General features: G+C 53.4%; 1 protein-coding gene across 4 annotated transcripts in view; it reads left to right on the top strand.

The window, feature by feature from the left end:
* Window positions 1–27,532, top strand: part of dac (dachshund family transcription factor) — a 135,058-nt gene that overhangs the window by 90,009 nt on the left and 17,517 nt on the right. For all 4 annotated transcript variants that reach the window (XM_086904048.1, XM_086904047.1, XM_086904046.1 and 1 more), the window contains exons 7-8: window positions 63–287; window positions 12,467–12,550. In XM_086904048.1, coding sequence (XP_086760174.1) covers window positions 63–287; window positions 12,467–12,550 — 309 coding nt within the window. The remainder of the gene's footprint in view (window positions 1–62; window positions 288–12,466; window positions 12,551–27,532) is intronic.

Here is a 27,532-nt window from a genome sequence, read left to right as displayed (position 1 = left end):
GGGAGGTAGAAAAGAGGCGAAAACGAGTGGTTTTTGGACGATACACTTTTTTCTTTTTCCAGATCTGTCGGACGTGCCGGAGAACCTGCCGTTGCCCGCGCCAGGATCGGAGAGTCCTCAGGCCCTCAACTATTCCCAGATCGCCTCCGCGGCGGTTGCCGTTTCACAGGGGGGCCAGGATCCCTCGGTCTCGAGTACGGAGACCCTGCTCAGGAATATCCAGGGTCTGCTCAAGGTCGCGGCCGACAACGCGAGGCAGCAGGAAAGGCAAATCAACTACGAGAAAGGTCAGTGCCGCGTCTCTAGCCGAGGTCGTTCCTCTTATTATCCGTTCCCTCTCGCGAGCTTGCATTAAGGGACATTAGTCTCCTCATCGACCCTTTTTCTTCTTCTTCTTCTTCTTCTCCTCCTCCTATTCGATCTTGCGGTTGTCGTTCGCGCGAAGACTGACTCGCGGTGTCGACGATTAATTTGTCGAGGATAATACTCTCGTTCGCGAGAGCCATTAAGGCTTGAAAAGAATGGCAATTTAGGATCCTTCTCCCCTTAGGGAACGCGTTATTATTTCTTTGGTCTCTCTCTCTCTCTCTCTCCTTCTCCCTCGGTTACGAATCTTGTCTGGTCCAAAATCTGCGGATAAAATGGAATATAAAAAGCTCGCTCGTTGGCAAAAATCCGTGTAAAGAAAACGTTTATTCGTTGAAATATCGTTGAAATATCGTTGTTGTAAAATCGCATCGCAGATAAGCGACGCGTGTCTTGAGCAGGTAACGCGATTAACAAGGGTACGCGAACCGTGGCGTCTCGTGTACCGCGCCTTCGTTCTCATTAACCGGGTGATAGATCGGCTCGTCTTGTTCTTGTTATTATTATCATTATTATTATTATTATTATTATTATTATTATTACTATTATTAATATTAACGTCCGGCACGCAAAGCCGAGGAAAAGAAGCGGAAAAGAGAGAGAGAGAGAAAGAATAGGAGAGAATAGGGCGCGAAATTTCTATGGAAATCGTTCGACGGATCGATCGACCGACCGACCGACCGGATCTTTCTCCACGGGCGGCGCGATCGCGTGTCCAGAGAGAATGCTCCGCGATCGGATGATAATCACGATCGAAATTAACGCGCACACGCCTAAGGTATAACGAGGGTAAAGTTGTCCGCGCATCCTCCATTCAAAAAAAAGAATTTCGACCGAGGAAATGGACACGGAAGAAGGAGGAGGAGGAGCAAGGAAGAACGATCCTTTCCTTCGTCCCAGTTCTCGAAGGGATCGCGTCGCGTCGACAAGGACGGCGAGAACGGAGGCCGCTTAATATATTCGAGGCGAAACGTAAAGCCGGCCTTTAATTGCCCATTAACCGCGGTACGAAGTGTCGTTTCCACGGCCGTCCACGGGTGGAAACGCTCTTAACGACGAGAGAGAGAGAGAGAGAGAGAGAGAGAGAGCGGCGGCGAGCTTCGCGTTGTTATATACCGCTTCAACCGCCGTTTTTCCTCCTCGCGGCATTCTTTCGGCACGGATATATCTCTCGGCGGCGATCGCCGCGAGGAGGCCGTCCTTTGTTTCGCGATCGGCCGATTAAACCGGCGCATTTTAACGCGAGAGGACGTCCCGGCGAGGTCGAACGCGGATGGAACGCGGCTTAGCGCGCGGATGGATTCCTGGAGCGGAGCTTTCATCCGCGATTCGAGGCGGAGAGGAGAGGAGAGGAGAGGGGAAAGGGGGATAAAAGAGGATCGAGGTGGGGGAGGAAGGAAGAGAAGAAGGCCGAGGGCGGCCTCTGATCGACGGGAGGATCGACGAAAAGAGTGGTGTTAGCCTGGGGACGGGGTGCGCGGAGGGGAGGGGAGGGTGTAGCCGGGGGTGAGAGAGGGCCGATTTAATACTCGAACGAGCCAGCAGCTCGTTTTACACCAGATGGTTTTACATACGGCCGCTATCGTGTTACCGAGCTTCTCCGAGTATGGCTGCGTTGTTCGCCGCTTCGACGGGGCGCCCTAATACGCGCGGACGCGCGAACACGAGCAAAGTCCTCCGCGGAGATCTCCCTCCTTCCCTCCCTCTCTCTCTCTCTCTCTCTCTCTCTCGAGAAGAAGAAGAAGAAGAAGAAGAAGAAGAAGAAGTCCTTTTTCGAGAACCGGACTCGATCGCGCTCGAGGAGAGGAATTGGCCACGACTGTGAGGAATAAGGAAACGCCAGGCGGAGGATTTTCGGAGGAGAGGGCTATGGAATCCTGAACTGCGTTAAGGATCTCGACGAACGCTCTGATGAAAAAGAGAGAGAGAGAGAGAGAGAGAGAGAGAAAAAGAAAAGGAAGAAAAGAGGGGAGTAGTTGGCGAGCGCGGTCCGTCTTCTCGTTCGCCTCGGTAACTTACACACGGGGCGCACGGAGGAGAACAATATGAGCTCGGCGAGGAACGGTCGTGGAGAGCAGCTCCTCGCTATCTTCGATGCTCGCCGAGATAAGGGGTATACGAGAGGGGTAGCCGAGCGGCGGGAGCGCAAAAGATTGTGCTCGCCTCTTCTTCGTGTCCACGGCAGAGAGAGAGAGAGAGAGAGAGGGAGGGAGGGAGTCCGTGGCGGGCCGGTTAAGGCTTAAGGAGAGGGCCGCCGAGAGAGCGGAATAGAAAGAGGGGATTGAGTTGTAGCCGCGAGTGGAGGATCTTATGTAGATTCCTTGTAGATCGTGCACCCGATTCGATCGCGATCGGCTACCCGGTACCGGGTTAATTAAAATTGTACGGGCCGAACGTCTTTCTTTCTCGTTGCCCTCCCTGCCCCCTCCTCTCTCTCTCTCCTTTTCCTCTCCTCCTTTGTGTCCTCCGCCTCCTCTCCCTCGTGCGCTCCTCGGTGTCGCGTCGCCTTCCTCCGCCCCCGGCCGCCTCCTTTTTCATCTTCCTTTTTCCTCGGCCGTTCCGCGTACGATGCACGCTCGCTGCTGCATCTCCTTCGTATAAGCTCCTTCGATTTTTGGCCTCTGCCTGGGAGGCTGCTTACGTGAAATCCTATTACCGCGAGCCACGCCACGCCACGCCACGACAGCGACCCAGCCTCTCCTCTCTCTCTCTCTTTCTCTCTATGTCTTTTCTTTCTCTTCTTCTTCTTCCTCCTCCTCCTCCTCCTCCTCCTACTTTTTCTCTTCGTTGTATCCGTTGTGCAACAGCACGAGCGTCGTATCCGGATACGAATTGTCCCCGGCTACCGAGATACGCTCGCCCTTCTTCGATTCTTCTTATATTTCGGGAACGATACATCCACGATACGTCTCTGTTTCGATTTTGAAAGGAATTCTTTACTCTTTCTCTTTCTCCGTCTCGCGTAGGAGATGGCGAGGAGTAGTGGTCGGAGGGTGGTTATCGTAAATATCGAGACACGATCGAGGAACGAAACAACCACGAGATCGACAATTTGTAGTATATATCTTGGAGCGCGGCGGTACATCTTCCTAAACACAGTTGTAAACCGCAGGAGGGTCTGTCTCTCGAGCGAATCGGAGGAGGTATCCCGATTCTCGAACCTCTCCCCCCGCCCCCCTCCCCGCCTCCCATAAATAGGAAGAAAGTATATATATATCCGAGCGGAGAGCGAGAAAGCAAGAAAAACGAAACGAGAGTTCTGGAAGGAATTACAATTCCCTCCATGTTCCCCCCCCTCTTCCCTGCTCACGCCGGTTTCGCCCTTATTCGCGAGGCGAGGAATCGGGTTTGGCCCCCCCGAGCATCATTAAACGTCCGCAACCGGTCGCAGGCTACCTTAAAGATCGTCGAGGGGTCGGAGGTCGGTGGCTGCGAGCGCGCGAACAACCAGCCGCTGCGATTATTATGCTTATTAAGGTGGAAAGTAATAAATTACGGGTTGGCTAATAGCGGGGAGCGTGAGAGAGAGAGGCTGGGGGGGGGGAGGTGGAAAGAAACTTCTGGATCGTTCCAGCACCGTTCAGATCGATTCGTTCGAGGGACTTCTTCTTCCGGCCACTGAAAACAAAACCGACGATCCCTCCCTCGGCGCTTCCTCGACCGTTCCTTGGCCGTCCCGAGGCGGCGGTGGTAATGGTGGTGGTAGTGGTGGTGGTGGTCTCACCGCGACACCAGGGGAGAACGTTTCCGTGGCAATAAAGCTGTTCCATTCTTAATTAAATCCGAGGCCACGCGAACGAGCTAATTAAAGCAAACATCCGACGTGATAAACCTCGAACGTTGCTCCGGCCTTTCCGAACGACATTCTGGCGAATAGGGCGAATCTAGTAGTCGTAAAACTAGTAGTAATAGTAGTAGTAGTAGTATGTTGCCTCGCGAATTTAACCGATCTTGCCTCTTCTTCTTCTTTTCTCTCGTCGTAACGATCGAGGAGAAACATGGAGAGCGACGAAAACGAAACAGTTGGCCTCGAAGGGGGTGAAAGGTCTGCGACCAAATCTCCCTTGTTTCGTTTCCTCTACGAATCTTTGCACGGTCGAAAGGAACAAAAGCAGGAACGCAATTTTATCCCCGGAGAGTATCGGTAACTCTCGAGGAATTTTCATAACGAGCAACAACAGGAGCAGCGGTAGAGTCGAGTCCCGACCGGTTGGCAGAAAAAGGGCGCCTTTAATGGGACACGTTGGCGCCCGGGTCAGGGTGGCCCCGTTGTTACTCGTTAATTCGAGCCGCGACCGAGAGCACGCACGGGGCCTGCTCCTCCCTCTCCTTCCCCTGCCCCCGTTGGCCATTCTCGCGCGAAACCGTGGAAAGCGTAAACGAGCGTGATCTCGAGGTATGCGCCTCCACCCCTCTCCTCCCTCCTTCGTAGCTACGAAGCTAAGTAAGCAAGTAGGAATATAAAAATCGCGAGACAATACGATGTTGCAGCGGCGCGGCCGTTGTCGGTTCCCACCTCGAGAACCTCCTCGATCGAGTGTATCGCCCGGACATTGGAGAACGCGGCCGATTGTCAATTAGAGAAACCAGAGAGGGCCTCTCGGTTTTAGCATAAGCCACCGGCCAAAAGGGGCCATACGGCGGGATATACCGGCGGCCAGTTGTAGGCGAGCCAACAAATCGGAAAGAGAGAGAGGGAGAGAGAGAGAGAGAGGGAATCGATGGTGGCTACGACGAGCGAAACAAGGGAGAAAGAATTTAAGAGACGGGGGCTCGGCGGTGTTGGGGCGAAGCTAATAAATTATATAGCTAACGTGGCTCCGCGAAACGCGCGCGGTTGATTATTTATTTAACGATGAAAGGAGTCACGAACTCGCGAGAGTCGATACGAGAGAATCGGGTTTATTTTCGTTTCGTACGTGGATTTCGAATCGATTCGAGGGGGGAGAGAAGGAAGAGAGGAAGGAAGGAAGGAAGGAAGGAAGGAAGGAAGGGAAGAAAGGAGAGATGGTGGAATTTTCTCGAGGATCGGAAACGGTATTTCGTGGGAACGACGTTGGAGGAAGGTGGCGACAGGGATGGAGGAGGAAAAGTACGAGACAGATAGGTAGGCGATAAACTCGAGGTGTGCGGGGATGTCCCTTAAATCTTGGATTTAACGATCCTCGGACATCGATCCTGCCGCTCGATCGTCACCGATCGTTGTCGCGTTGGAATTAAGCGACAAAACGGCGGCCAACGCCGACTAACGACCCCGCCGCGATTTCCCGACTGGAAAGGAGGCGAGAGAGACCACGCTCCACCATCCAGCGCACGATTATAAAGCGAAAATTTACGAGCCTCTCGAACCCCACGGGAGGAGATCTCGTGGATTCTTTCCCTCCTCCTATCTCCTCCTCCCAAACCCCTGTTCGGGACTTTGTTGTTTGCGTCGCGGGTTTTATCGTCGCCGCCGTTTTTAAGTGTCTCCCGCGAGACTTTGTTGCCGAGAGGTCCTTCCTCTCGCGACCTTCGGCCGATTACCGATCACCGCCTCGAGATCCTTCTTATCCTCCTCCTCTAACCGTACCCCGTGGAATCCTCCTCTTTTTCCGGATATTAGATATTCAAATCGGCTTGTTATTCCCGACTCCCATTCTCCAAAGATCGATCGAAAAAAAAAAAAAAAAAAGAAAAAGAATCTGAAACTTTCCGAAGAAACTTTCATCAAGCTCTCAATTTTCTCCCCCTCCCCTCCCCCTTATACGAATTATATCGAAGGGGAAAGTGTGCTCCGACTCCCGACGTCGATTGCGACGATCGAAAGATTCCTTCGATACGTTAATTTCGAATTCATCGCGAAATGAATGAAAGGTGGTTGGAGAATAAAAGAAAAACGAGAGAGAGAGAGAGAGGTGGAAAGAAACATGACCTACCGCAGTTTTAACTACCGTTCAATTATACAGTTTGCTTTCGGTTGGATCGTCGCGCGGGTCGAATAAAGCGTGTAATTTACCGGCAATAAAAGAGCAGTGGTAACGGCTCCGCGAGAGAGAGGGAGAGAGAGAGTGGCAGCCGCGACGCTGTCCGGCGAAAGAGAGAGAAGTCGCGTCGTTAACGACGCCGTTTACTGCCCCGAGGAACGGATATTTTGTTGCGAATCTCCGATCCGGGGACGGCACGCGGCTTCGCGCCTCTCCTCCCGTCTCCCCTCCCCCTCCTACCCACGGCCGAGAACGCATCGACGAACGAGCGAGGGAAGAGAAACGAACGAAAATCCCGCTTTTTCTTTTTTTCTCCCCCTTTTTTTTTTCTTTTTTTTCGAGAGTGTCATCCGAGCCGAGGGATTCTCGCCAACGGCGTAAAAGCGACGCCGATAATTGGCCGCTTCAAGCACGCCCCTCGCGGCCTAATGCATATAATCGCAAGCATTATGCGACTCCTCTGTCTCGTCTTCGCGCGACACGGGTCTGGCTAATTTCCCCTCCATGACGTAATCGGCCGATTAGAGCGGAGAAGAGGCTTGGTTAGAGAGGGAGGAGAGGGAAGGCTGCAAGCTGGGCAAATAAGGAAGAAGCTGAAACGTGTTGTGACCAGGTGTTCCACCTGTTTCTTCCAAATATATATATATATATGTATATATATCCCGAACAAAGCGCATCTTTCTTCTCCGGAAAATTATCCGGTTCTCGCGAGGTCGAGGCTAAAGAGGTCTTTGAAAAAAGAGAGAGAGAAAAGAGGAACTATCCGGGGAAAAAATAATCGCACGCAACTTGGAAACGAGCATTGCTCGGACCATTCGGGACGATCGTATCTATACGACGTCTAATTACAGGTGTCGACACAACTCCCCCTCTCTGGGCCGCGCTGCGAAGAACGGAACAGAAGGTTCGAACGATTCGGTCGAATCTACGCGATCGATCTACGCGGCGGTGACAAGCGACGCGGTTAACGAGAGTCGATCGAGATACCCGTTCCATTCGTTGCAAATTCTTAATTACCCGATCCCCGATTTTGTTGTAACGCCGTTTTCTGTGCACGCGATACGCCGCCTCGCATAAATTGGCGGCAACGATGTGTCGCCGGAAAGTGGATCGGCGAAACGGAAACCGATTATACGTTCTTCTGGAATGGCGGAGAGAGAGAGAGAGAGAGAGAGGAAGGAGCGTGGGAGGAGGAGGAGGAGGAGGAAGGATCGATCGTTAAGAAGGGAGACGGACGGGTCGTCGACGGGTTATTCGATAAATACACCGGGATTCTTTTTGCTGTTGTGTTGTTGTTGGCGGTTTTACGATCGGTAACCATTAATGTCCGGCGATGTGCACGGGCGGTCTAGCACGCACGCCACGTACCGTACAGTTGGACAGACACACTCGTAATGACGATAAAGATCCGACGGCACGTCGTCGTCGTCATTGTCGTCGATCTCGTTAGAGCACGACGAGGGGGGAGGAAAAAGCGCGGCGAGAGATCGATTCGATTAGCTCGCGACCGATTAAAATTATTATCTTTTCTCTTTTCTTTCCTTTTCCTTTTCTCTTTATTTTCCAGTCCGGTTAATTATTGGATCGTTCAGTTGGCACAGGTCTCATCGAGGAATCTTTATTCTCGAGGGGTGCTCGATTTTCCAGGTAAAAAGTTTCGAGATTCGTTCACGGAGCGGGAAAAACGAAGATGGTTGTTGTTGTTGTTGTACCGAGTCGAAGGCTCGGCGTTATCGTGGAAGCGGCGGTTTCTAAGCGACGGTCGTGCAATAACTCGGCGAGATATCTCCGTAGAGGGAGAAGGAGGGAAGGAGGAAGAGAGAGAGAGAGAGAGTATCTGTGAAAGAAGAAAGAAAGGAAGGAAAGAAGGAAGGAAGGAAGGAAGGAAGGAAGGAAGAAAGGATTATCTCGAAACGCGAAAACGCTCTTCGCCGTATCTCCGGCCGAGTTGGTTCGTCGAATACGGCCACCGAAGTCCTCTCTCGAAACGAGAGATATCGAAACTATTCACCTACGATCGTACGCGGTGACGTAGGAGCCCGCCCCGTAGAGTAGTTCCATCTACCTTCGTATCCTCTACTTCGATCGTCTACTTTCCTTATCTCTCTCTCTCTCTCTCTCGAGAGAGAGAGAGAGAGAGAGAGAAAGTTGCAAAGTTGTAGCAGTAGTAGGGGAGGGGGAGGAGCTGTTAAGAGCGTGTCTCGATTGTTGTTCGCGGGCAAAAAGGATTAGTTAAGAGAGCGCGAAGAAGGAAGAAGGGCTGGAGAGCCTCGAATCGATATAACGGGAAACACGCTTCCTATAGGAACGGTCATTCGTTGTTGTTTGCTATAAAATGACGACGCCTCGGCGACTGTTCGATACCGTAATTATAGGAACGGAAAGGGGGAGTTGGCCGGGGAATGGGAAAGCATCGAGAGGAGAACACATGCACCAATATTTGCCATGACTCGAAGATAAGTCATTTCGATCGATGCCGCACACACGCGCGTATTATCGCGACATTCGTAAACTCCGTAATTACACGTCAAACTCCTCGCCTTCTTCTCGCCTCGCCCTCCCTTCCTTATTTACCAAACCGACGCGACGCAGAAAAAAGAAAAAAAAAAAAAAAGAAAGAAGAAAGAGAAAGAGAGGAACAAGTCGCGCGGATAATCCGTGATCGCGCCTTTTCGGCGAAGAAACCCGACGCCCGCCGCGGTTAGTTTTAGTCGTGCTCTCCGACCAGCTCTCCTATCTAATCCTATTTTCGTTAGATCCGTTAATGGTTAATGGGAAGCAAAGTGGTCAGCGACCGGAACAAGGCCTAAGCTCCGTCTTAAATCCTGTAGGAGGGAAACCCTTGTAGACCGTAGCCGAGGATCGAGTAATCCGTGCAGGATAACTATTGCCCTCTCGTCGTCTTTACGCTCGAGAGCCAAGTCTCGCGTCTCGCCGCGTCTCATCCGCGGCGAGCTTCGTCCCCATCGATCGTCCGTGGGGGGGAAGGAAATAGAGATCGTCCCTCGATCGGCCACTACTCGTTCCTTCCGATCGGAATTGTCCCGCCGTTTCCCCGCCTGGGACAATTAAAGCTCCGGAGAGGACAAACTTGCGATCGTTACGCGTTTATAATATGCAAGGGTGGAAACAATAATATCGTCGTATCTCGGGATACTTCTCCTCGTTCTGCTAGGCCGCCCTCTCCGGCCGAGGAAACCACCCTCGCGTGGGCAAATAACGCGTGCCGTGGGATTAATCGGGGATTCGTCAGGGGGGAGGTCAGGAAATTTATGAAATTCGCACGCCGGAAACGAAGGAAAAGCCGAGATTCCTCGCGGGAAGTAGGAGGAGACGAGCGAAGGAAAGAGGGGTTGTTGTAAATTACCGAAATAATCCGTCGGTTAATTCCGAGCGTCGGTTTATTATTATCGCGCCGTCGAAATTAAATTCACCGATCTTCTCTTCTCTTCTCTTCGAGAAGAAGAGGAAGAAGAAGAAGAAGGAGAGGGCCAGGGGGTTGGTTTTCGCGAGAAGATCGCGTAGGAGGGTAGGTGTGTATGGACGGACGCGTGTCGGGGAGAGGGAGGGGCGTAACACGAAAGCTACATTATACTATTCAAACGATTGCAGGGCACGGCGCAGCGGGTAAGTTGACATTGTTGTTTCTGAGGGTGGCCTCGGGCCCTGGCGAATATCTTAGCGCCGCGCAGAAGCTATACCACGCGTATACCACGTCGTCGTACAAGCCCTGCGGGGATGTGAACGCTACACCGCCACCACCCGTCTTCCCGCCAACTATATACTAATCAATAACCATGAATCGCTCCGGTAACAGTGGCATGCACGTTCCGTTGCACTGTTATTGTTGCCGGGCTCCAGAGTGCTCCCCAGCCACCGTGAATATCATTATCGCCGATGAATCCTTCTCGATCGCCGGGCCCGCTTCGATAATCCAAACTCGCCCGCCTTTTCCCAACTATTTTTCCAATTAAACTCGAAACGATCGTCTCGAGGAAAAAAAAATCTCTCCGAGCGCGATGATTTCCGAGCGGGATTGGGAAAAACACGTTGGGAGAACACGATCGAAACGAAGAGAAAGAAGACGGGAGAGTAAGAGAAGTTTTGGTCGGTCGCGGCCAACGTTAATCCCTGAAATTTTAATGGCTCCGAGCTCGCGGTCGAATTTCAATAAGCTCGCAACAGCAGCACCGGCTCCTCCCTCCCTCCCTCTTCTCCGCCGCCTTCGAGGAATTGATTTTCGCCTTTACTTCCGACTTTATCCCGCGTTTCGCGTGGAAAATACGTATAAAGGCGGAACGGTTGTTGTATTTAAAAGGGAGCGAGTCGATGAAAGCGTAAACGGGCGGGGGGAGGGGGGAGAAGAAGACAAGGGGGTAGTATGTAATCGTTAAACCCAGGTCGATTCGAATCGGGGATGAGCGGGGCAGGGTTGACGCTCGCGTCGACGACGACGACGACGACGACGACGATCTCTAATAAAGTTCAATTATCCCCCCGGAAACGTTAGGTTGGCCCCGGAGGGGGAAAAGGTAGACGAGCCGTGTAGAAAGCGAGCGCGGGGCAGGGGGGAGGCCCTAACGTCGAGAGAGCGTCGAGAGAAAGAGAAACCGGGAGAGATGATAATCTAAACGATCGCAAAGTGGGCTGCAGAAACGCGCCGAAATTGGCAATAACAGGGTGAGAGGGGAGGGGAGGGGGAGGGGGGAGAGGAGGGAGGAAGGGGGAAAGCTGCCGCGTAACGTGTACCACCGGCACGGGCACCGGCGCGAACTTCCTATTCTGGTTAGCATTCAAATTGAATCTTCGTGGCGGCCGGTCGTGAAGAGTTACCGCCGTTAATGGACCTCGCAAACGCTCTCAAATTGCCGGCAGACTGCTGAGACGCGCCATCCCTACCCCCTCCTCCTCCTCCCTAATCTACCGGCTCGATTCTCCCGCGCGGATGATCGCCCCTCTCCTCTCCTCTCCACCCATTCCAAATTCGAAATTCCACTCGAATCGTAACTCTTATCTAACCATAACAACTATCGCCCCGCTATCGTTTCTTTCCACGATAGATTTTTCTTTTTCGTATCGGGACGATTTCGATCTGGACGAGAAGGAGGAGGAGGAGGAGGAGAAGGAAAGGAACAAGGGATATTAAATTTGAAACGATACGATACGAAGGGTGGAAGAGCTTGAAACGTTGGAATTAGCTTTCCTTTTGCGCCTCCCTCTCGGTTACGGATTAGGCCGTTTCGTCGTCGAATAGTTAGTGTCCAAGGGGTGGTTAAGGGAGGCAGGCCCCTTAAAAAAATCGCGAGAAAAGAACGATCCTTGCGAAATGTCCGCAAATTGGTTGCGATCTAACGAGCGGATTATCGGTCGATGAGCCGCGAGACGCGTTACGAGGTGCTCGGCTCATTGGCTACGGAAATGTAATTCGAGGAGCAGAACGAGGGTGGCTCGGTTTCTCCCTCCCTCCCCCGCTCCCCTTTCTTCCGTTAAACCGAATTAGCCCGCTTGATTTAGAGAGGCTGGGAACGTTTTTTACCGACGACTTGTCTCCCTTTTCATCGATACCCTCCCCTCCCTCCTCCTCTCCCAAGGGTGCGTCGATAATAATCGAGCCACGGCTTCTCTCCGCGGCTTCTTTTCCTTAAATCCGAAATCAGGGGGGGGGGAGGCGAAGGTCAGAAATAGGAATTTCTCTACGAACGAGAGGAGAGGACAAATTCTCTCTCTCTCTCTCTCTCTCTCTCCGCCCTCTCTCGCCGAGATTCGAAATGGCTAATTTAGCGTGGCGGGTCCCAAGGGTGAGAAGGGGGTTGTGTTGTCGAGCCGAGAAGACGAGCGAGCAAGGGGCGACGAGCGTCTTGGAGACAAGAGCGGAGAGCACAACGCGGTAGGGATTTCTCTTCTTCTCCTCCTCCTCCTCGGTGCGTTTCCACGTAATTCTATTAGGGCTAACTATCCTCCGGTCCGGTCCTCGTCCTCTCCGTTGGATTTAATCACCAAAGCCCGCCAGACCGTGCGATATTCTTCTCCGTCTATTCCATCTTCCAAAGGGAGGAGGAGAAAATTCGAGGAGAGCCCCTCCCCCTTGCGCTTTAGAGACGCCCGCTTAAGATTCCTTTTTATCTTTCTGATTACAGCCGAGTTGAAGATGGACGTTCTCCGAGAGAGGGAGGTTAAGGACAGCCTCGAGCGACAGCTTCAGGACGAGCAGAAGGTTCGAGGTGAGTATATATATATATATATATATATATATATATATCGATAGATACCGGATACGACTCAGCGCCGAATTCCATCGTTCACGGATGCCGTTCGTCCCCGAACGGACGCGCTTTACGACGAATCTAAGCGCGGCTACGCTACCCGTCCTCTTGCGCGAGCAGGAGAGAGAGATATCCGGAGAGAGGGCGTCGAAGCGAACGTCGAGCCATTTATCCTCCGCGATAAATCAAAGCGGTCGCGAAGAGACGCGCGGCTATAAAGTCTCTCGCCGTATCCTATTATTCGAGCCTCGAAGGACCCTCTGCTAGCCTACGAGTCACGGCTAGTCTCTCTCTCCTTCTCGCCGAGGATTCGTCCCGGCTGTTTCGCGACTTTAATGGAGTGCCAAGGGTAGAAACACAGGGGTAGAGGGAGGGAGGAAGGAAGGAAGGAAGGAAACGTGGAAGGAGCATGGCAAAGGCCGTGATCGCTCGACCAAGTTTGTATCGAATGTCAGTCCGTAATAGAATAGTCGTCTCGCGTTTACGGGCTCCGCTTCTCTTTGACCACCTCCTACTACCACCACCACTACTATTACTCGATCCTGCCACGATCGACACCCACCCACACCTCTTTGTCCGCCCGTCTTCTCTCTCTCTCTCTCTCTCTCTCTCTCTCCCTCCCTCTCTCCCTCTTTCACCTCGTTTTTTCACCTCGCGCCGAAAACAAAAAGAAAAAAAGGAGCACTCTCTCCCTCCCCGTCTCCACCCCATTGTGACGCGGGAGGATCTCGAGGCCGAGAGATTTCCAGGCTCCCGTTACCACTCCCCCTCCGGGGAACGAGGAAGAAGAGGGCAACCACGGACGGAGAGGAACCACGAGAGCGCGTTCTTTTTTCTTTTTTTTTTTTTTTTTTTGGGACCACGGTTGGATCGCGAACGAATCATCGATTCGTGGACGAAAGGAACGGGCTGAAAAGGGGAGGTGGACGGAAAACGGCAGAAGGGTGGCGGGCAAATTCAATATCGCGGATTTTCCTGGCAAAAGATGTCGGCGTCCCGGCTGACGCGAGCACAATGCGAGACGCGATAAATATGTAAAAGTCGAGAAGACCGACAGGAATATCCGCGTGCTTCGGGGCGGACGCGCGCGCGCGCGCGCGATCCTCGCTATATTGCGATCCGCTCCGTATCAAAAAAAAAAAAAAATAAAAAAATGAAAAATAAAAATAAAAAAAATCTCCCTATCGCGCGTTCTCGCCGCGTCGATCCGTCCGTCGTCCACTGGCTCGATCCAACCGATATATATATATATATATATATATATATATATATATATGTTTTTTTTGTTTTCTTCCTATCCTGCCCCCTCCTCTTCCCTCTCCCTTTCGTTCCTTTCGCCACGTCGATTCTCCCTGCCAACGCGGGCGAATCAAACGCGTGGGCAACAAAGTCGTCGGCGGCAGTTTCGGTCGATTCGCAGGAAAAACGAGTTGCAGGGAGGGCCGGGCCCTCGCGGTAACACGAGCCTGTGACAACACCAGTCCATTAGTCAACCAGCTCAGTGTCAATACATGAATATGACAGCCGGTCTCACGGAATAGCCCCATCTATCCCTCGGCGCCACCCCCGACGCCACCCATAATGTCAAGCGAGTTCTATGATATCTCGCAAATATAGGAAATAGTCCACCTCCCCTCCGACTATAGAAACCTTTATCTTTCTTTCGAGGCGAAACTTTTCCTTCCACCCTCCTCCGTCTCCTCCTTGCCTCGACACCGCGTTTACCAACGCGGATGATCGATGCCACGCACCACCGATCGTTCGAACCGATTCCATCCTCCGCCTAAGACTCTCCCCGTGTTTCCCTCCGTATTTTTCGACGATTCCTTAAAGGCGGCGGCGCACCAACGTAAGACGATACTTAATTTGCGCGAGGCCTCCCGCGGTTCCGGACGGATGATCGATCATCCGAGAATATTGACTCAACCGTTGCTCGCCCAACACCGCCCGTCCTCTCCCATCCGGCTAATGACCGGAGCGCAAATGAAAAGCAAGCGTTTTCCTCGAGGCGCGGTTCGCGAAACCGAAGGGAAACGGATACGCGATGATGTCTTTATCGATGTTTTTGCCGCGGCTGCCGAGGCAATTTGTGCAGTAAGGGGAATCGAGGGGTGGAGGAGGGGGCGGCGTTATTAGCCCGTTTAAAACCCCCTCCCCGATTGGCATTTCGGTAAAGGTCGAAATCTTGGACCCCCCGCGGATCGTATTATCCCGGGCAGGGGTTGGGCGGGGGGGGGGGGCGGTGCCTCCTCCGAAGGGATTTGTAAGGGATGGGTGTACGCGTACTCGAGCAACGAGACGACCTTTGGCGGACGCATCGTTTCTGCCTCGAAAAGAAGTATAAAATATCTCGATCCTCTCGACTCGATTTTCTCGCTCGAACAGCGAGCGTCTCTTTATTTGGAAAAAACCGGGAGAGAGAGAGAGAGAGAGAGAGAGAGAGAGAGAGAGAGAGAGAGAGAGAGAAAGTTTGTTTGCCCACGTCACGAGTGTTCACGAGAGGAAAACGTGAGCTGCGTTTTTTTCCTCCTCTCGCGGAAGAAACGTTTCCCACGTTTTGTCTCCGTAATTTACGGGAACCGGTCGGATTTCGAGAAGAGAGTCGTTAATCGCGCGGTTTTTCGAGACGAAAGAAGAGACGAGAAGGAGAAGGAGGAGATCGCGAGGAACGAGCGCGATCGGAAGCGGAGCGAAGATCAACGATTGGTCGAGAGAGGGCTGGGATAACAAATAGAAGGAGAGAGGGAGAGAGAGAGAGCGAAACGAGAGCGACGTGGCTCTGGATTGGATCCGCGGGCGGAAATTCTGGCCGACGTCGTCTCGCGTCAACCGAGCTGCCGGCGCAAAAAGGCCGCGCGTATAAACCTTGGCGCAAAGCCGCGGCGGAGATCGGCTTGGGAGCCGACAGCTGCCTTTGCCTCGGCTTCACGGGAATTTGCGGCCTCCCCGTAATTACCCGATCCTTTTGTCGCCGCTTCCAAACTCACCACCACCACCACCCCCCTTTCGCGTGGCCTCGCGCTCGTCACCAACCTTCGAGCCGCGTGAAAGGCGCTTTTCCCTTTTCTCCTCGCGATGGATGGCGCGAGTTGGAAAAACACGAAGAAGAGAAGGGATTCCGACGAGCACGCGCGGAAATAATCGGCCTCCCCCCCCTCCCGCTCTCTCGTTGCTCGTTTCGTCGGTAACGAAGCGCGATGGTGGCGACAAACGGAATTGAAACTGTACAATCAACCTATCTACCTACCTACCGAGATTTATACACGCGACGCTCCATTCCTCGCCCTCCCTCGAATTAGCCGGCCCGTAATGCCAGGATCGGGTGTCGGTGTAATTGGGACCCAAGGGAGTTTGCCGCGTTTCAACCCTCTCTCTCTCTCTCTCTCTCTCCCCTCGCTTCGAGCACGCTCGTCACGCTATCGGCCGGGAGGAGGGACGTTTTCTTCGCGCGTCGAAGAAGGGGGATAACGGCGACTTTTCTTTTCGTTTCGATGGATTTTTTTTAAACGATTTTGTTTAAAAGTTCGTTTCGAGGCAGTCGGAGGTACGCAAATGTCAAGGTTCCCGTTGGAGAGGCCTAAATCGAAAAAGCTCGGTGGAATGATAACCGTTCATTAGGCACACGTTCACGGTTGACGATCCCCTCAAAGATTATTGACGCAATTCAGGCTGCCGACAATACAGGCTGTACACGTCCTATAATTACTCGTATTAGATTCATCCCTCGTCACGGATCGATAATCCGTGACTAATCCGTCCGCGGCGCAAAGAAACACGGCGACACGGGCCGGGGCCGTGTGTCATCTTCGAACGAAGAGATAATTCTCAAAAGAGCTCGACGACGACGACGACGACGACGACGACGACGACGAAGACGACTACGACTACGACGAAGAGGAGAACGACGACGACAACAACAACAACAACAACAACAACAACAACAACAACGAGAACGGGTATGAACATCGGATGACGTCGATGCTCCCGTGCGTAACGATAGCTGATTTGCTTTGAAGTGAACGTTTACACACACCGATACCACAGGCGGAACCCTCTCCCCTGTATTGTAACTGCTCTCGAGGCAACCGGTGGAAGGAGATGGGGGAGGGGGGGGGGGATGCGTGCAACAACGTCGTCCTCCCTTCGTTCTCTTCGTTCCAGCGTACCGAACGCAGGGCACGCAGTCCTTATCCTCCTCTGCGACGACGCCACTGCGCGGAAACGTGTCGATTACCACCCTTACGTACACCGGCTTCAGCTCGAATCCTTTGCGAGGCTCCATTCTGATTCACTGATCCCCGGCCCGCGGCCGGAAACTCGTCGCCGTCCGACCGCGCCAAAGTCACGCGAGCCACCAGCGTATGTGTGTGTGTGTGTGTGTGTGTGTGTGTGTGTAGAAACACACGCTGGACGGATATCGCTTATTATACGTATATCCGGAAATATTCTTAACAGTTGGGGAGGGAGAGTTGGATGACGATCGAAAAAACGACATGGTGTTTCTTCTACAAAGTTTACGTAGTATACGGGATAAACGAACGACATAAACGTCGAATAGATTTACGTCACGTCGAGGAACACGCGCGTGCGTGTGCACGACACTGGTCGAGTTTAATTTAAACAGTTTAGGAGGAGGGGAGGGAGGGGGGGAAGGACAGTTTACACGAACGCTCGAATTTGGAGGTTTTTTTGCTCGAGCTCGAGTAAAGTACAACGAGCGAACGAGCGAGGAAGCAAGCAAGCAAGCAAGATAGATAGATAGATAGATAGATAGATAGGTATTCTTCGTTCGTTCGATGATTCATCGAGGAAGATGGCCGAGGAGAAGAGCATCTCGACGGAGAGAAACGCGCGGAGAAGAACAGGGGTTTAAGAGGCAATAATGGGCCGCGAATTGGTTGGGAAGCGAACGAGGAAAGGAACGGAAGCGAATCTAATGCGGTGTGACAAAGAATGGAAGGAGGGAGGGGGGGGGGCGGGGAGTGTTTCACCTCGATCGGGTGCGCGCGATCGTGGGCAAAGGGTTCGATCGCTTCCCCTTTGTGGCAGTTTAGCGTTTCATGTCGTATTCCGACTCATTAGAAATTGAGGAATACAAAAGAGGCGCAAAAGGGATACGGCTTTGAGATAAAAAGAACGTCCAGAGTACACTGTCCACCCCCACCTTGGTGGCCGGGGGGGGGGGGGGGGCAACGACAAAGGTGTCGACCGCCGACCGCCCCTTTCGGCCCGCGTCCTCCCATTCCCTTCTCGTGCACGGCTTCGATTTTTCCGCGAATTTTTTGCCCGCCTCCGCTTTGTCCTCCGGAGAGGACAGAGGCGTACCTTCGTCCCCGTACATATATATATATATATACACACACACACACATGTATGTATGTGTATATTCACGTATCGTGAACCGAAAGAAGAGAAGAAGAGAAAAGAGGAGAGAGAGAGAGAGAGAGAGAGAGTGAGTGAGCGGTTTTAAAAGAGGAGGAGGGGAAGAAGGTGAGGGTTTAAAAATCTTGGGAAAGAGCGTAGGACGCGCGATAAAACTGAAGGTTCGGACGTCGTTGGAAGCCGATATACCGTGGCCTGCTATACACCCCCAGAAGGTTAGCTGTATATATCGGCGAAGAGTCGATGCTGGTCGTGGCTACAAGGGGATAGGTGCCGCGGTCACTTTGTGAACTAACCTGGCTTTGCCCGCTGTTTAATTAAGTCTCGCCGAGACTACTCGTCCTCGCCTCTCTCTCTCTCTCGCTTCATCCCCCCGTCCTGTTTCTCTGGCTCTCCCCCAACGCTCGATTTCGCTCTCTCGGTGCGGTGGTGGCCTTTCGATGATCGAGGGGGCCGGTTTGTGTCTCTCTCTCTCTCTCTCTCTCTCTCTCGCTCGCTTTTGCGCGCCATCCAAGCCGGCCCGTGTCGTGAATATGACACTCTTTCTCTCTCTCTCTCTCACACCTTTTCCCCCTCCTCGCCCTTTCTCTCTCGGACAGCGAGAAAAAATTAAATCACGCAGCCAGTGCTACGAGACGCGAGCAAAAGGGTAAGCGAAGCTGTCGAGGGTCCTACTCGATCGCTCGCTCCTTCGACCCTTTTCGAGCGGGAGAACAAAGCCCCTCCCCTCCTCCTCCTCCTCCTCTCTTCTTCGAATCGGCTCGCCGTTTCCTTTCCTCCATTCGATCGATTCGGGGCAAAAGCCAGTTTTTGGGTTCCGCCAAAAATGCTGTTCCAAAAAGCGGCGAGGAGGAGATACGAGGAGAGAATCGTTGGTGGATAGATCGCCTCGAGTCTCGGCCGTCTCTGCTCCGCCGCATCTCCTCCTTTCCTCCGCGGTGGTATTTTTTTTTTTCCCCCTCGATGGTTGCTTCCACCCCACGGAGCCCCGAAGGCACGCGTATGAATTCGCTCGCGCGTAACAGTGAGCTTCGTAACCGTAATATAATTGTTAATGCGCTGGTGGGCCCCGGCCAACGGCGTTTAACGCGCTCCAACGTCCTACGCGCCCCGACGACCTAACGTCGGATTTCAACCCCTCCTTACGTAAAAATAGAACGTTTCACCTTACCGCCCGATGCCCGAGCTTTTCTTCCCAGCCGTGGGAAAGGAAGAGGAGGGAGAGAGGAAGAGGAGTTGGAAAGCCCCTCTTTCCAAAAAGATTACTCACTTTTCGAAAACTTTCGCCAAACGAGCGAATCGATCCGAGGAATTAACGATTAATCAAGGGAAGGGGGTTGAAATCGCGCGACAAAAAGAGAAAAAAAAGGGGAAGGACAATAGCGGGAGGAGCGCGACTCGAAAGAAAGAAAAGTTAGCATAGATGAAAGTCGGGGATTGTTGAATTTCTCGGTTATATTCTCGGTACCACCCGTGCAATATTCTCTGCTTGGAATATTTCGCGAGACGAGATGAGACGAGACGAGAGAGAGAGAGAGAGAAAGAGAGAAAAGAAATAAAACGCGACAGCTTATTTACGCGGCCGTGCAGGCGTGAGCCATTCCTCCGGGAAATAGGCGGTGGTGGTGGTGGTGGTGGTAGCGATGGTGGTTCTGCTCCTCCGTCTAGTTACATCCTGCTGTCAGGCCGAGGCGTAAGCACGTCTTTCCACGATTTATCGCCGAAGAAATTCGCGCAATTATGATAAACGTTCGCGTAATCGCGCTCGCGCTTTAGGGAAGGGAAAGTGAAATATTCGGAAGAGGGAAAGAAACAGAAATAGAGAGAGAGGATTTTAGAACCGTGCGAAATTTCGCATCTGTTGAATGTCCCGAAGACACGGCTTCGTTCGTAATCGCGGCCAACGAAAGGCGCGAAACAGAAGCGACAGCTTCGATACGAACGATATTTCGAGCGACGGTCGACGACGGTACGCATCGTTCGAAGTATGGGCGAGATATAGCACAAGAAACGGAAAATAACGCCGTAGTACACCGACCTAATCGCGTTCAACACGAAGCGCTGGTCGCGTTGGTCGGCCCCGTGATAAATAAAGACCGTAAGAAATACCATTAGGGAAGCTGCTGGAACCTCGCCTCCAACGAGGAGAGCGTGTGCTCTCACCCGAGTTTGTGTACGCCGAAGAGTCGACCGGGCACGAAGAGAGAGAGAGAGAGAGAGAGAGGGGAGAGACGACGACGCGAGAAATTTCGTTGCTACGGAATTTAGATGAAATTGCGCGAATTACTTGAACGCCCGACGCGCGCGTGTGTGCATACGTGGCCGGCTTCCTCCTCCACCTCCTCTATCCGCGCGAGCGCAACCTCGATTCGTATCTGGTGCGGCGCGTGGAGAGACGGTTGCGAAAATTCTGCGCGTACCATAGTCTTCGCGAGAAGGCCGTTCGTGGAACGCGCGCAGCTTTGTTCCTGCTCGCGAGCCACCGGTCCTTTGCGATAAACCACCGTCGCACGCTCGATCGATTCTTGCCGCCACCGCGAATCCAGGCCCCTCCTCCTCCTCCTCCTCCTTCTCGCCTTTCCATCCGAGGAAGGAATTTCCGATTGTTGTTCTACAATGGATAAGAATCCGTCTCCATCCCGATCCGGTGGAAAAGCGCCACCTTTTCCAACGATATTCGCACCCTCCTCCCCCTCCCACGCCCGCCTCGTTCGGCAACGAGAATTATCGCGAAATTATCCCGGGCGCGAAACGTGTAAATAAATAAATGAACGTCCCCGCGCGTAAATAAACGGTAACCCGTTATTACGTTACGGTGTCAACTACCTACCCTTCGAACCCGACACTCCACCTGTGGTTCGCGCGGCAAATCACATTTTCCCGCATCGAGCACGATGGGAGGCATCGTTCTCGTATTCTTCTCTCGCGAATCTCCTTGGAGAAGGAACAGAGAAGGCGCGACTCGATTTATAATTCTCACGAAATATTATTCGGGCACGCGACGAACAATGCTAATAATAACAATAATAATAATAATAAATACGCCAACCCTCGAGCAAGTAATACTCGAGTTTCCTCGAGTAAAGTAGCATTCCCGTGTAAGTCCTTCTGTCGGTCGAATCCGACTACCATCCACGGCTTTCTATTATGCATGCGTCCCTTATTGGCAGTAAACGCGCTCACCCTCCTTTTCGGGGGGGGAGCGGGGCCCCACCCCGAACGATACCGTTCCGCTCCGCCGTACGGAATTACGGCCGTAAGCATATTTCTAATTATAACGTCGCGCGAGAGGAAAGGCCTCTCACGGACAGACGGAGAATCTCATAAATTATGGAGGAACGAACCGATTTCGCGGGACGGAGAGAAACAGAGGTAGGGAGGGAGAGAGAGAGAGAGAGAAAGCTCGTAGCTCCCGGCAAGACACACAGCGTTTCCTCCTCGTGGATCGTAGGCAAAAGTTCCCGCGCGTAACGTAACGTGGAGGCGGACGGAAAGATGGGTGGTGGTGAAATGGGGCGAGGGAGGGAGGGAGGGAGGGATGGATGGATGGATGGAAGAGCCGTGGGGTTGAAACGCGGAGGGAGGGAGGGGGACGTTGGCGTTTACGTTTTGATTCGTCGTAACAGGGATTAAACGGGAGGCGCAAATACGTTTCATCATCGACCGCGTGAAGCGTCCGCGTTTACGCGGTTACACGCATACCGCTTGTGTGCACGCGGCCATGTATTATATGGAGTGCTCGCGATCGCCACTCTCTCGAGCCCATTCGCCGCCACCAATTTGGCATCGAGAATGGTCCATAGTCATTAATGGGTCGTACGCGTTAACGATTATGTTTCGGCTGTAATCATTGGACCGATTGTCCCGATCGTCGCGCTAATAAAGCGTGATGGCCACCACCGTCCACCAACCTACCAGCCGCTGCTCATCCGGACATCGATGACGATGACGATCGCGCCCGCGATCATGGCCGCGTAATTGCACCATACCCTCCCCCCCCCCCTCTTCTAACTTTTAACAGTCATCGAGAGTCATCACCGTTCGCGTTTATATTCGGGTCCCGATTGCGCGCCGATCGTTTAAAGGGTCGAAATACGACCGATCCGTTATTCGTTCCCCGGATAAATGGAACGTGGATCGACGCGAGTCGAAATTCGTGGAAGGGACGAGGGCGGAATTCGGGAATAGGCGTTGCGGTGTCGATCCGCCGATTAGCGAACGCCGTTTTCTCCGAAAGGAAGGCCGAAGGAAGGGTTGAAAGGGAGTCGAGGATGGAGAGTCGCGGAGGTTTAAGACGTTGGCGGTTGGCGGAGGGGGGCCGTGAAGGTCCTTGGCCGCGTAATTACGTTAACCGCAACCGCCAAACGCCGGTACCAACGGTGGTGGCAAGGGCTCGGAAAACGGTATAATCCGCAACGAACCCGCCCCCCATCCACCTACCACGGATCCACTCTCGTTGAAACGACGACCAGCTTCCGGACGACGAGCGTTACCTACTCGACGACGACGACGACGACGAGTGGATGTGGTTCGACCTCGAGATCGTTCGACGAGAGCTTCGAGTTGGCGAAGGGGGCGAAGGAAGAGAGAGAGGTTGAAAAGCCTCGCCGGAAACACATCCACGCGCTCGTTGAATTAATAATACCGGAGGTCTTGGAGCCGGGAAGGGACTTGTAAGCTGTAATTGCATTAATCGCGGTGATATTTTGGGCTCAGGTGTCTTCGCGCCCGCTACAGCTCGTTAATAGCCGCCATTATCGTTCTAGCCGTTCGTCGTGGACGAACTACCGTCTCCAAACTCCAATCGTCTCTCTCTCTCCCTCTCTCTCTCTCTCTCTCTCAAGTTGGCAAGGGAAGAAGGTCTCTCTCGCACGGTTTATCGGTTCGACGACAGACACGGGACGATGTCCTTCTTTCCTTTCCACGAGTCGATAGTCGAAGTCGTCGAGGAAGGGGATGAAGAGAGAGAGAGAGAGAGAGAGGAATGTCGATTAACCTCTCGATCGACTCGATGGGCGCGAAGGCGAGGATCGTAAGGGAACGATCGCGAACGATCTCGTTAACGAGGACGCGTGGCGAATACGCGTAACGAGAACGAGACGAGCGAAAGGGATGATATAACATCGGCGGCGCGAGGGCGTGTGAAAGAAGGAAGGAGAGCGGTTAGCAAGAGAGGATGGCGGAGATGGGCCAGGACGAAACATTAATCTCTCGCGGTGGCAATATCGGGCCGATGATATTCGAGGCACGAGTATTATAGAGGAGCCGATGTCATTAGTCGGGCCGCGTGTGCGTGTGTGCGGGCGGGGTAGCGTGGAGCGGCGCTAAGCGGACACCCTTGCACCCTGTCTAGCGTGTGCGACCTCCCTCCCTCCCCCTGCCCCCCTCCCCTTACTCGCCCACTCTCTCTCCTCTTTGCCTGCCGTTGTCTCTGGCTCGACGCGCGCGGTTCTGCGCCGCGCGGCCCTCTGTGTCCGACGGTAGTATCGATATGCAGGACCGTGATAATCGATTGCCGCATTCCTCGAGATGGAGCGACGCTGCGCGCTTTGAATACGCCAGAGGGCCCTGATCGTGCACCGTGCATACGAACGCTCCGTCTCTCTCTCTCTCTCTCTCTCTCGATATTCTCCCTGTTCCCTCTTCGTTGTCTCCCCACCCCCCTGCCCCTTCCGCGATAGCACGCACTTATGGATATGCATGTACGGAGGCGCATCGCCACGCATACGCCGTCGGATTCACGCGCACACCGACCCCGACCCGGGGGTCTTGCGGATATTGCTTTTTCGCCGAATTCGTTACCGTCCCCTCTCCCCCCCCCGCCCCCTTCGATACCGTCGTCGATGGACGGTGGTACGTACGATCCTTTCGACTCGACTCGAGGAAGCAGAGAAAGAAAGAAAGAAGGGGGAGGGAGGGGAGGGGGGGCGGTTAATCTCGACGAAACGAAATCTCCTCGAAAGCCCCTTGAAAGATGGAAAAGTAGAGAGAAGAGCATCCTGTAGATTTCGACGCGGGAAGGAAGGAGTTGTCTCCCCCTCCCCCCGTCCCCCCTCCCCCCTCCCGAAACGTTGGACGGCTCGCTCGCGCCATCTCTCGTCCTTCTCCCCTCACCCCTGCCGGGGCTCGGTTATTGTTCACGTTAATTGATGCGTTATGTTTGATGCCGTTGTGATAGCCATTGTACGCGGGGTGTCCACTGATAACTGAGTTACCGACTGCGGCGGCCAGAGTGCACTCAAACCTAATTATCTCGGCCCAACTGCGACTGCCGCATTGCGTTCCCGGTGAAATCGTGCGCGCCACATGGCTCGCTGATCGTTCGTTCGTTCGTTCGCGCTTTCCATCCTACGCTTGTACTACCCCGCTCGACGAGGGGCGGGGAGGAGGAGGAAGGCGTTAGAAGAAGGCAATGGTCCGCGAACGAACGAACGAACGAACGAACGAACGAACGAACGAACGAGCGACAGAGGGAGCGGACGACTCTTTTCTACCGGAAGTTGAACTACAAAGAGTACAAAAGAGGAAAGGTTGACGCGAAAGGATGGAGATAAGAGTGGAGGTGTGGGGCGTGGAAGGAGAAAGAGAACGAAGGCGTTCGCCCGGAACAAAGAACAAAGGGGTGGCCCGCGGCGGCGCGATTAGACCCCGGCCTTCCAATTAACCGGTCGAAGGTGGTCTCGGGTGCGACCCCGTCGTAAACTCGCCTTGTTTACGCGCCGATTGCGAGACGAGGCGAACGGAAGCTCGCCACGATAAATTCCGAAAATCAATTCGAGCCGAGATGGTTTTTCGGCGGCCCGAAAAACCGAAAGCCATCGGCGGCGCGCGAGGAGACGGAGAGGAGACGACGACGACGACGACGACAGAGTCTCGAGAGAGAGCCTTTTTTTCTTCCCCTCCCCCCTTCGCGGCGGCCCCTTTCTTTCGAACCAAGAATTCCCATCCGACGCGATTCTTTATCGTCCGGCGAAAATTTACGATCGACACCGGGACTCGCGGATCCTCGGCAATAATTCGATCGTCGCCCGCGACTGCCACCGCGTCCCCCCGGTTAAAATTACAAGCCGTGCCCCATCCCTCCCCACCCCGTTATAAACGTCGTATTTGAAAACGTATTTGAAAATTCCTCAAATTTTATAGCTACGGTAAATCGAACGATACGATCCACCTTCGTTATAATAACCTTCGATTCTTTGCCTTGCCTTCCTCGCCCCTCGTGGGAGGAGGGGGGGGGAGGGGAAAGGATACTCTACTCGCGCCCTCTCTTGACCGAGGGTCGGCCGCACGGACCACCTTTCGACCGGCTATTTCCGCCGCGACTATCCTCCTCCCTGCGTCGTCTCCTTCGGGTTTCCGTCCCGTGGCTTCGACTCCCCCCCGCCCCCCTCCGTGTACACATATCGCAGAAAATTACATTTTGTCGGTTGTAAAGGGAGCGTCGTAAAAATCGTAACGCCGGCGACGCTCGCCCGCGCGAAATTGCCCCCCTCCGTCTAACCGTTGCCCATCAACATTTGCTCCACCACACGCTTGATAGACCCTTTGTAAAACGTCATTCCGCTTTTACGCCGCTCGCCGTCCATCCTTCCTCCCTTCTCCCATTTCTTCTCCTTCTCCTTCTCCTTCCATCCCACGGTATTCCCATCTTCTATCCTCTCTCTCTCTCTCTCTCTCTCTCGCCCTCGTTAAAAACGAGAATTTGGAATTCGTAAAAAGAAAAAAAAAAAAAAAAAAGAAACGTCGTTCCCAAGATTTGCCAAAGAGGTGAGAGGGGAAATTTCGCCGGATCGAAGAAGAATCGAAGCGAATCGAGGCTGACCCCCCGTCTGTGTCCCCGACACTGCAAAGCCCTGTAATTAAACTCGGCGAGCGTCTTAGATGCGAAACGTACTTAGTGAGCGGAGCTTATTCTCTCTCTCTCTCTCTCTCTCTCTCTCCGAGGAACCCTCTTCCGGGGCTCTTGCGCCGCCCGGGATTCTCACAGCTTTGTGAACCAAGAGGGATTCTCTGGACCGTCCATCGGTCGAGCGAGGTGGAGACTATCTCTCTCTCTCTCTTTCTCTCTCCCTCTCGAGGGCGTCGATGGGTTTTCCAATCCCGGCCGAAATAGTAGAGGCTGCCAACCACGTAGTGGTAGCGAAGGCTTCGAGTCGAATCCAGTTTCCAGAGAATCTAGGCTAGGTATCCGGCGAGAAACCGGACAAGAGGAAGAACCGGATGCCTCGCCCAAGATTCGGGGGAAGTGGAGAGACGTTCGCCGGAAAGACACGGTGGAATACGAGGATCGGTGTAACGAGGATTTAGAAGAGCAGCTGCCGCTTTCCTCGGGAAGGGTTGCCGAGCCTAATGGAGACATATACCCGTGGAATAAAGCGATCGGTTTTCGGGGAACCGCCTTTCTCCACCCCTTTTTCTCGTGCGTGTCTCTCCCTCCCAACGAGTTTCGCGATTGACACGCGACACGCGTGGTGGTTTCGATTCCGATTTTTCCATACTTTTCGAATATGAGGTTTAAATCTCACGAGACGAGAAATCGACGAGGGCGGGGAAGCGAGGGAAGGAACGGTTTCGCGTTACGAAATCGATCTTTGGTGGAAACGTGTCTCGATCGTGGAGAGGCGGAATTAAAGGGGTCGCCGGTTCGGTAATTGTCGGCAAATATTAATAACCGCGGCGGGGGCGATAGCTCCAGCGCCAATTCTCTCTCTTCCGAAAGAGAGAGAGGGGGAGAGAGAGAGAGAGAGAGAGTGAGCGAGGAGAGAAAGCGGCGACTTCGCGAGGGTGAACTCACCGAACCGGTTATACTCGAGAGCAAATATATAATGCCTGGATGATTTTCCGACGACGACAGAGAGAGAGAGAGAGAGAGAGAGGGGGAGAGAAGGGAGCCAGGCCGTGATTGAAATTCGTCGACTGGCTTTGACGCAATTACCGCGCCTCCTCTTCTCGTTCTTCTCGCCGCGCCGTCTCGACCGATTTCGAAATTCCCAGGTGCGAGCGGGAAGGAAAGGAAAGGAAAGGAAAGGAAAGGAACGATCGAACGTGTCGAAGGAAGCGAGAATCGAGAAGAATGGAGGAAGAGATGTCGAGGTTTGCGGGATGGGAGGAGGACGGGTTGCGGACGGTCAAGTTTCTGGAAAAAATTTCAGAGAAATTCGTTGCGAAACGAAGCCCCCGAGGTGCGCGCCATAAGAAGCCCCTGCGCCTCTCTCGATATCCTTCCACGCTCGCTTCGATCGTTCCCATACCCGCGCAGTATTCACGATTATCTCGATCAGCGCATAATCGCTCGAATCCTGGTCATATCCGGCTCGAAGCGTTCGCTGCGGTGCTTCGGTCCTGCGTTCGGTATTACGTGACCGATCGCTTCGTTCGAGAACGAACGCTTTCCTTTCCTTTCAGTTTCCTTGCCGCGGAACAATGCGGCAATCCTATACGGGAAGGACGGATGGACGGATGGAACGCGAGGACGGTTCCGGCGCGAGTAGACGCGCGGCTCCTCCCCCTCACCCCTTCCTCCCTCGGTCGATAGCGTTAGCCACGCGTGTAACGCGA

Source organism: Apis florea, unplaced genomic scaffold (assembly GCF_048593485.1).
Source record: "Apis florea isolate Af1SG1 unplaced genomic scaffold, ASM4859348v1 contig_2293_pilon, whole genome shotgun sequence".
NCBI lineage: Eukaryota > Metazoa > Arthropoda > Insecta > Hymenoptera > Apidae > Apis > Apis florea.
Note: the sequence above shows the minus strand (reverse complement) of the source record. Positions and strands in the feature narration are given on the sequence as shown.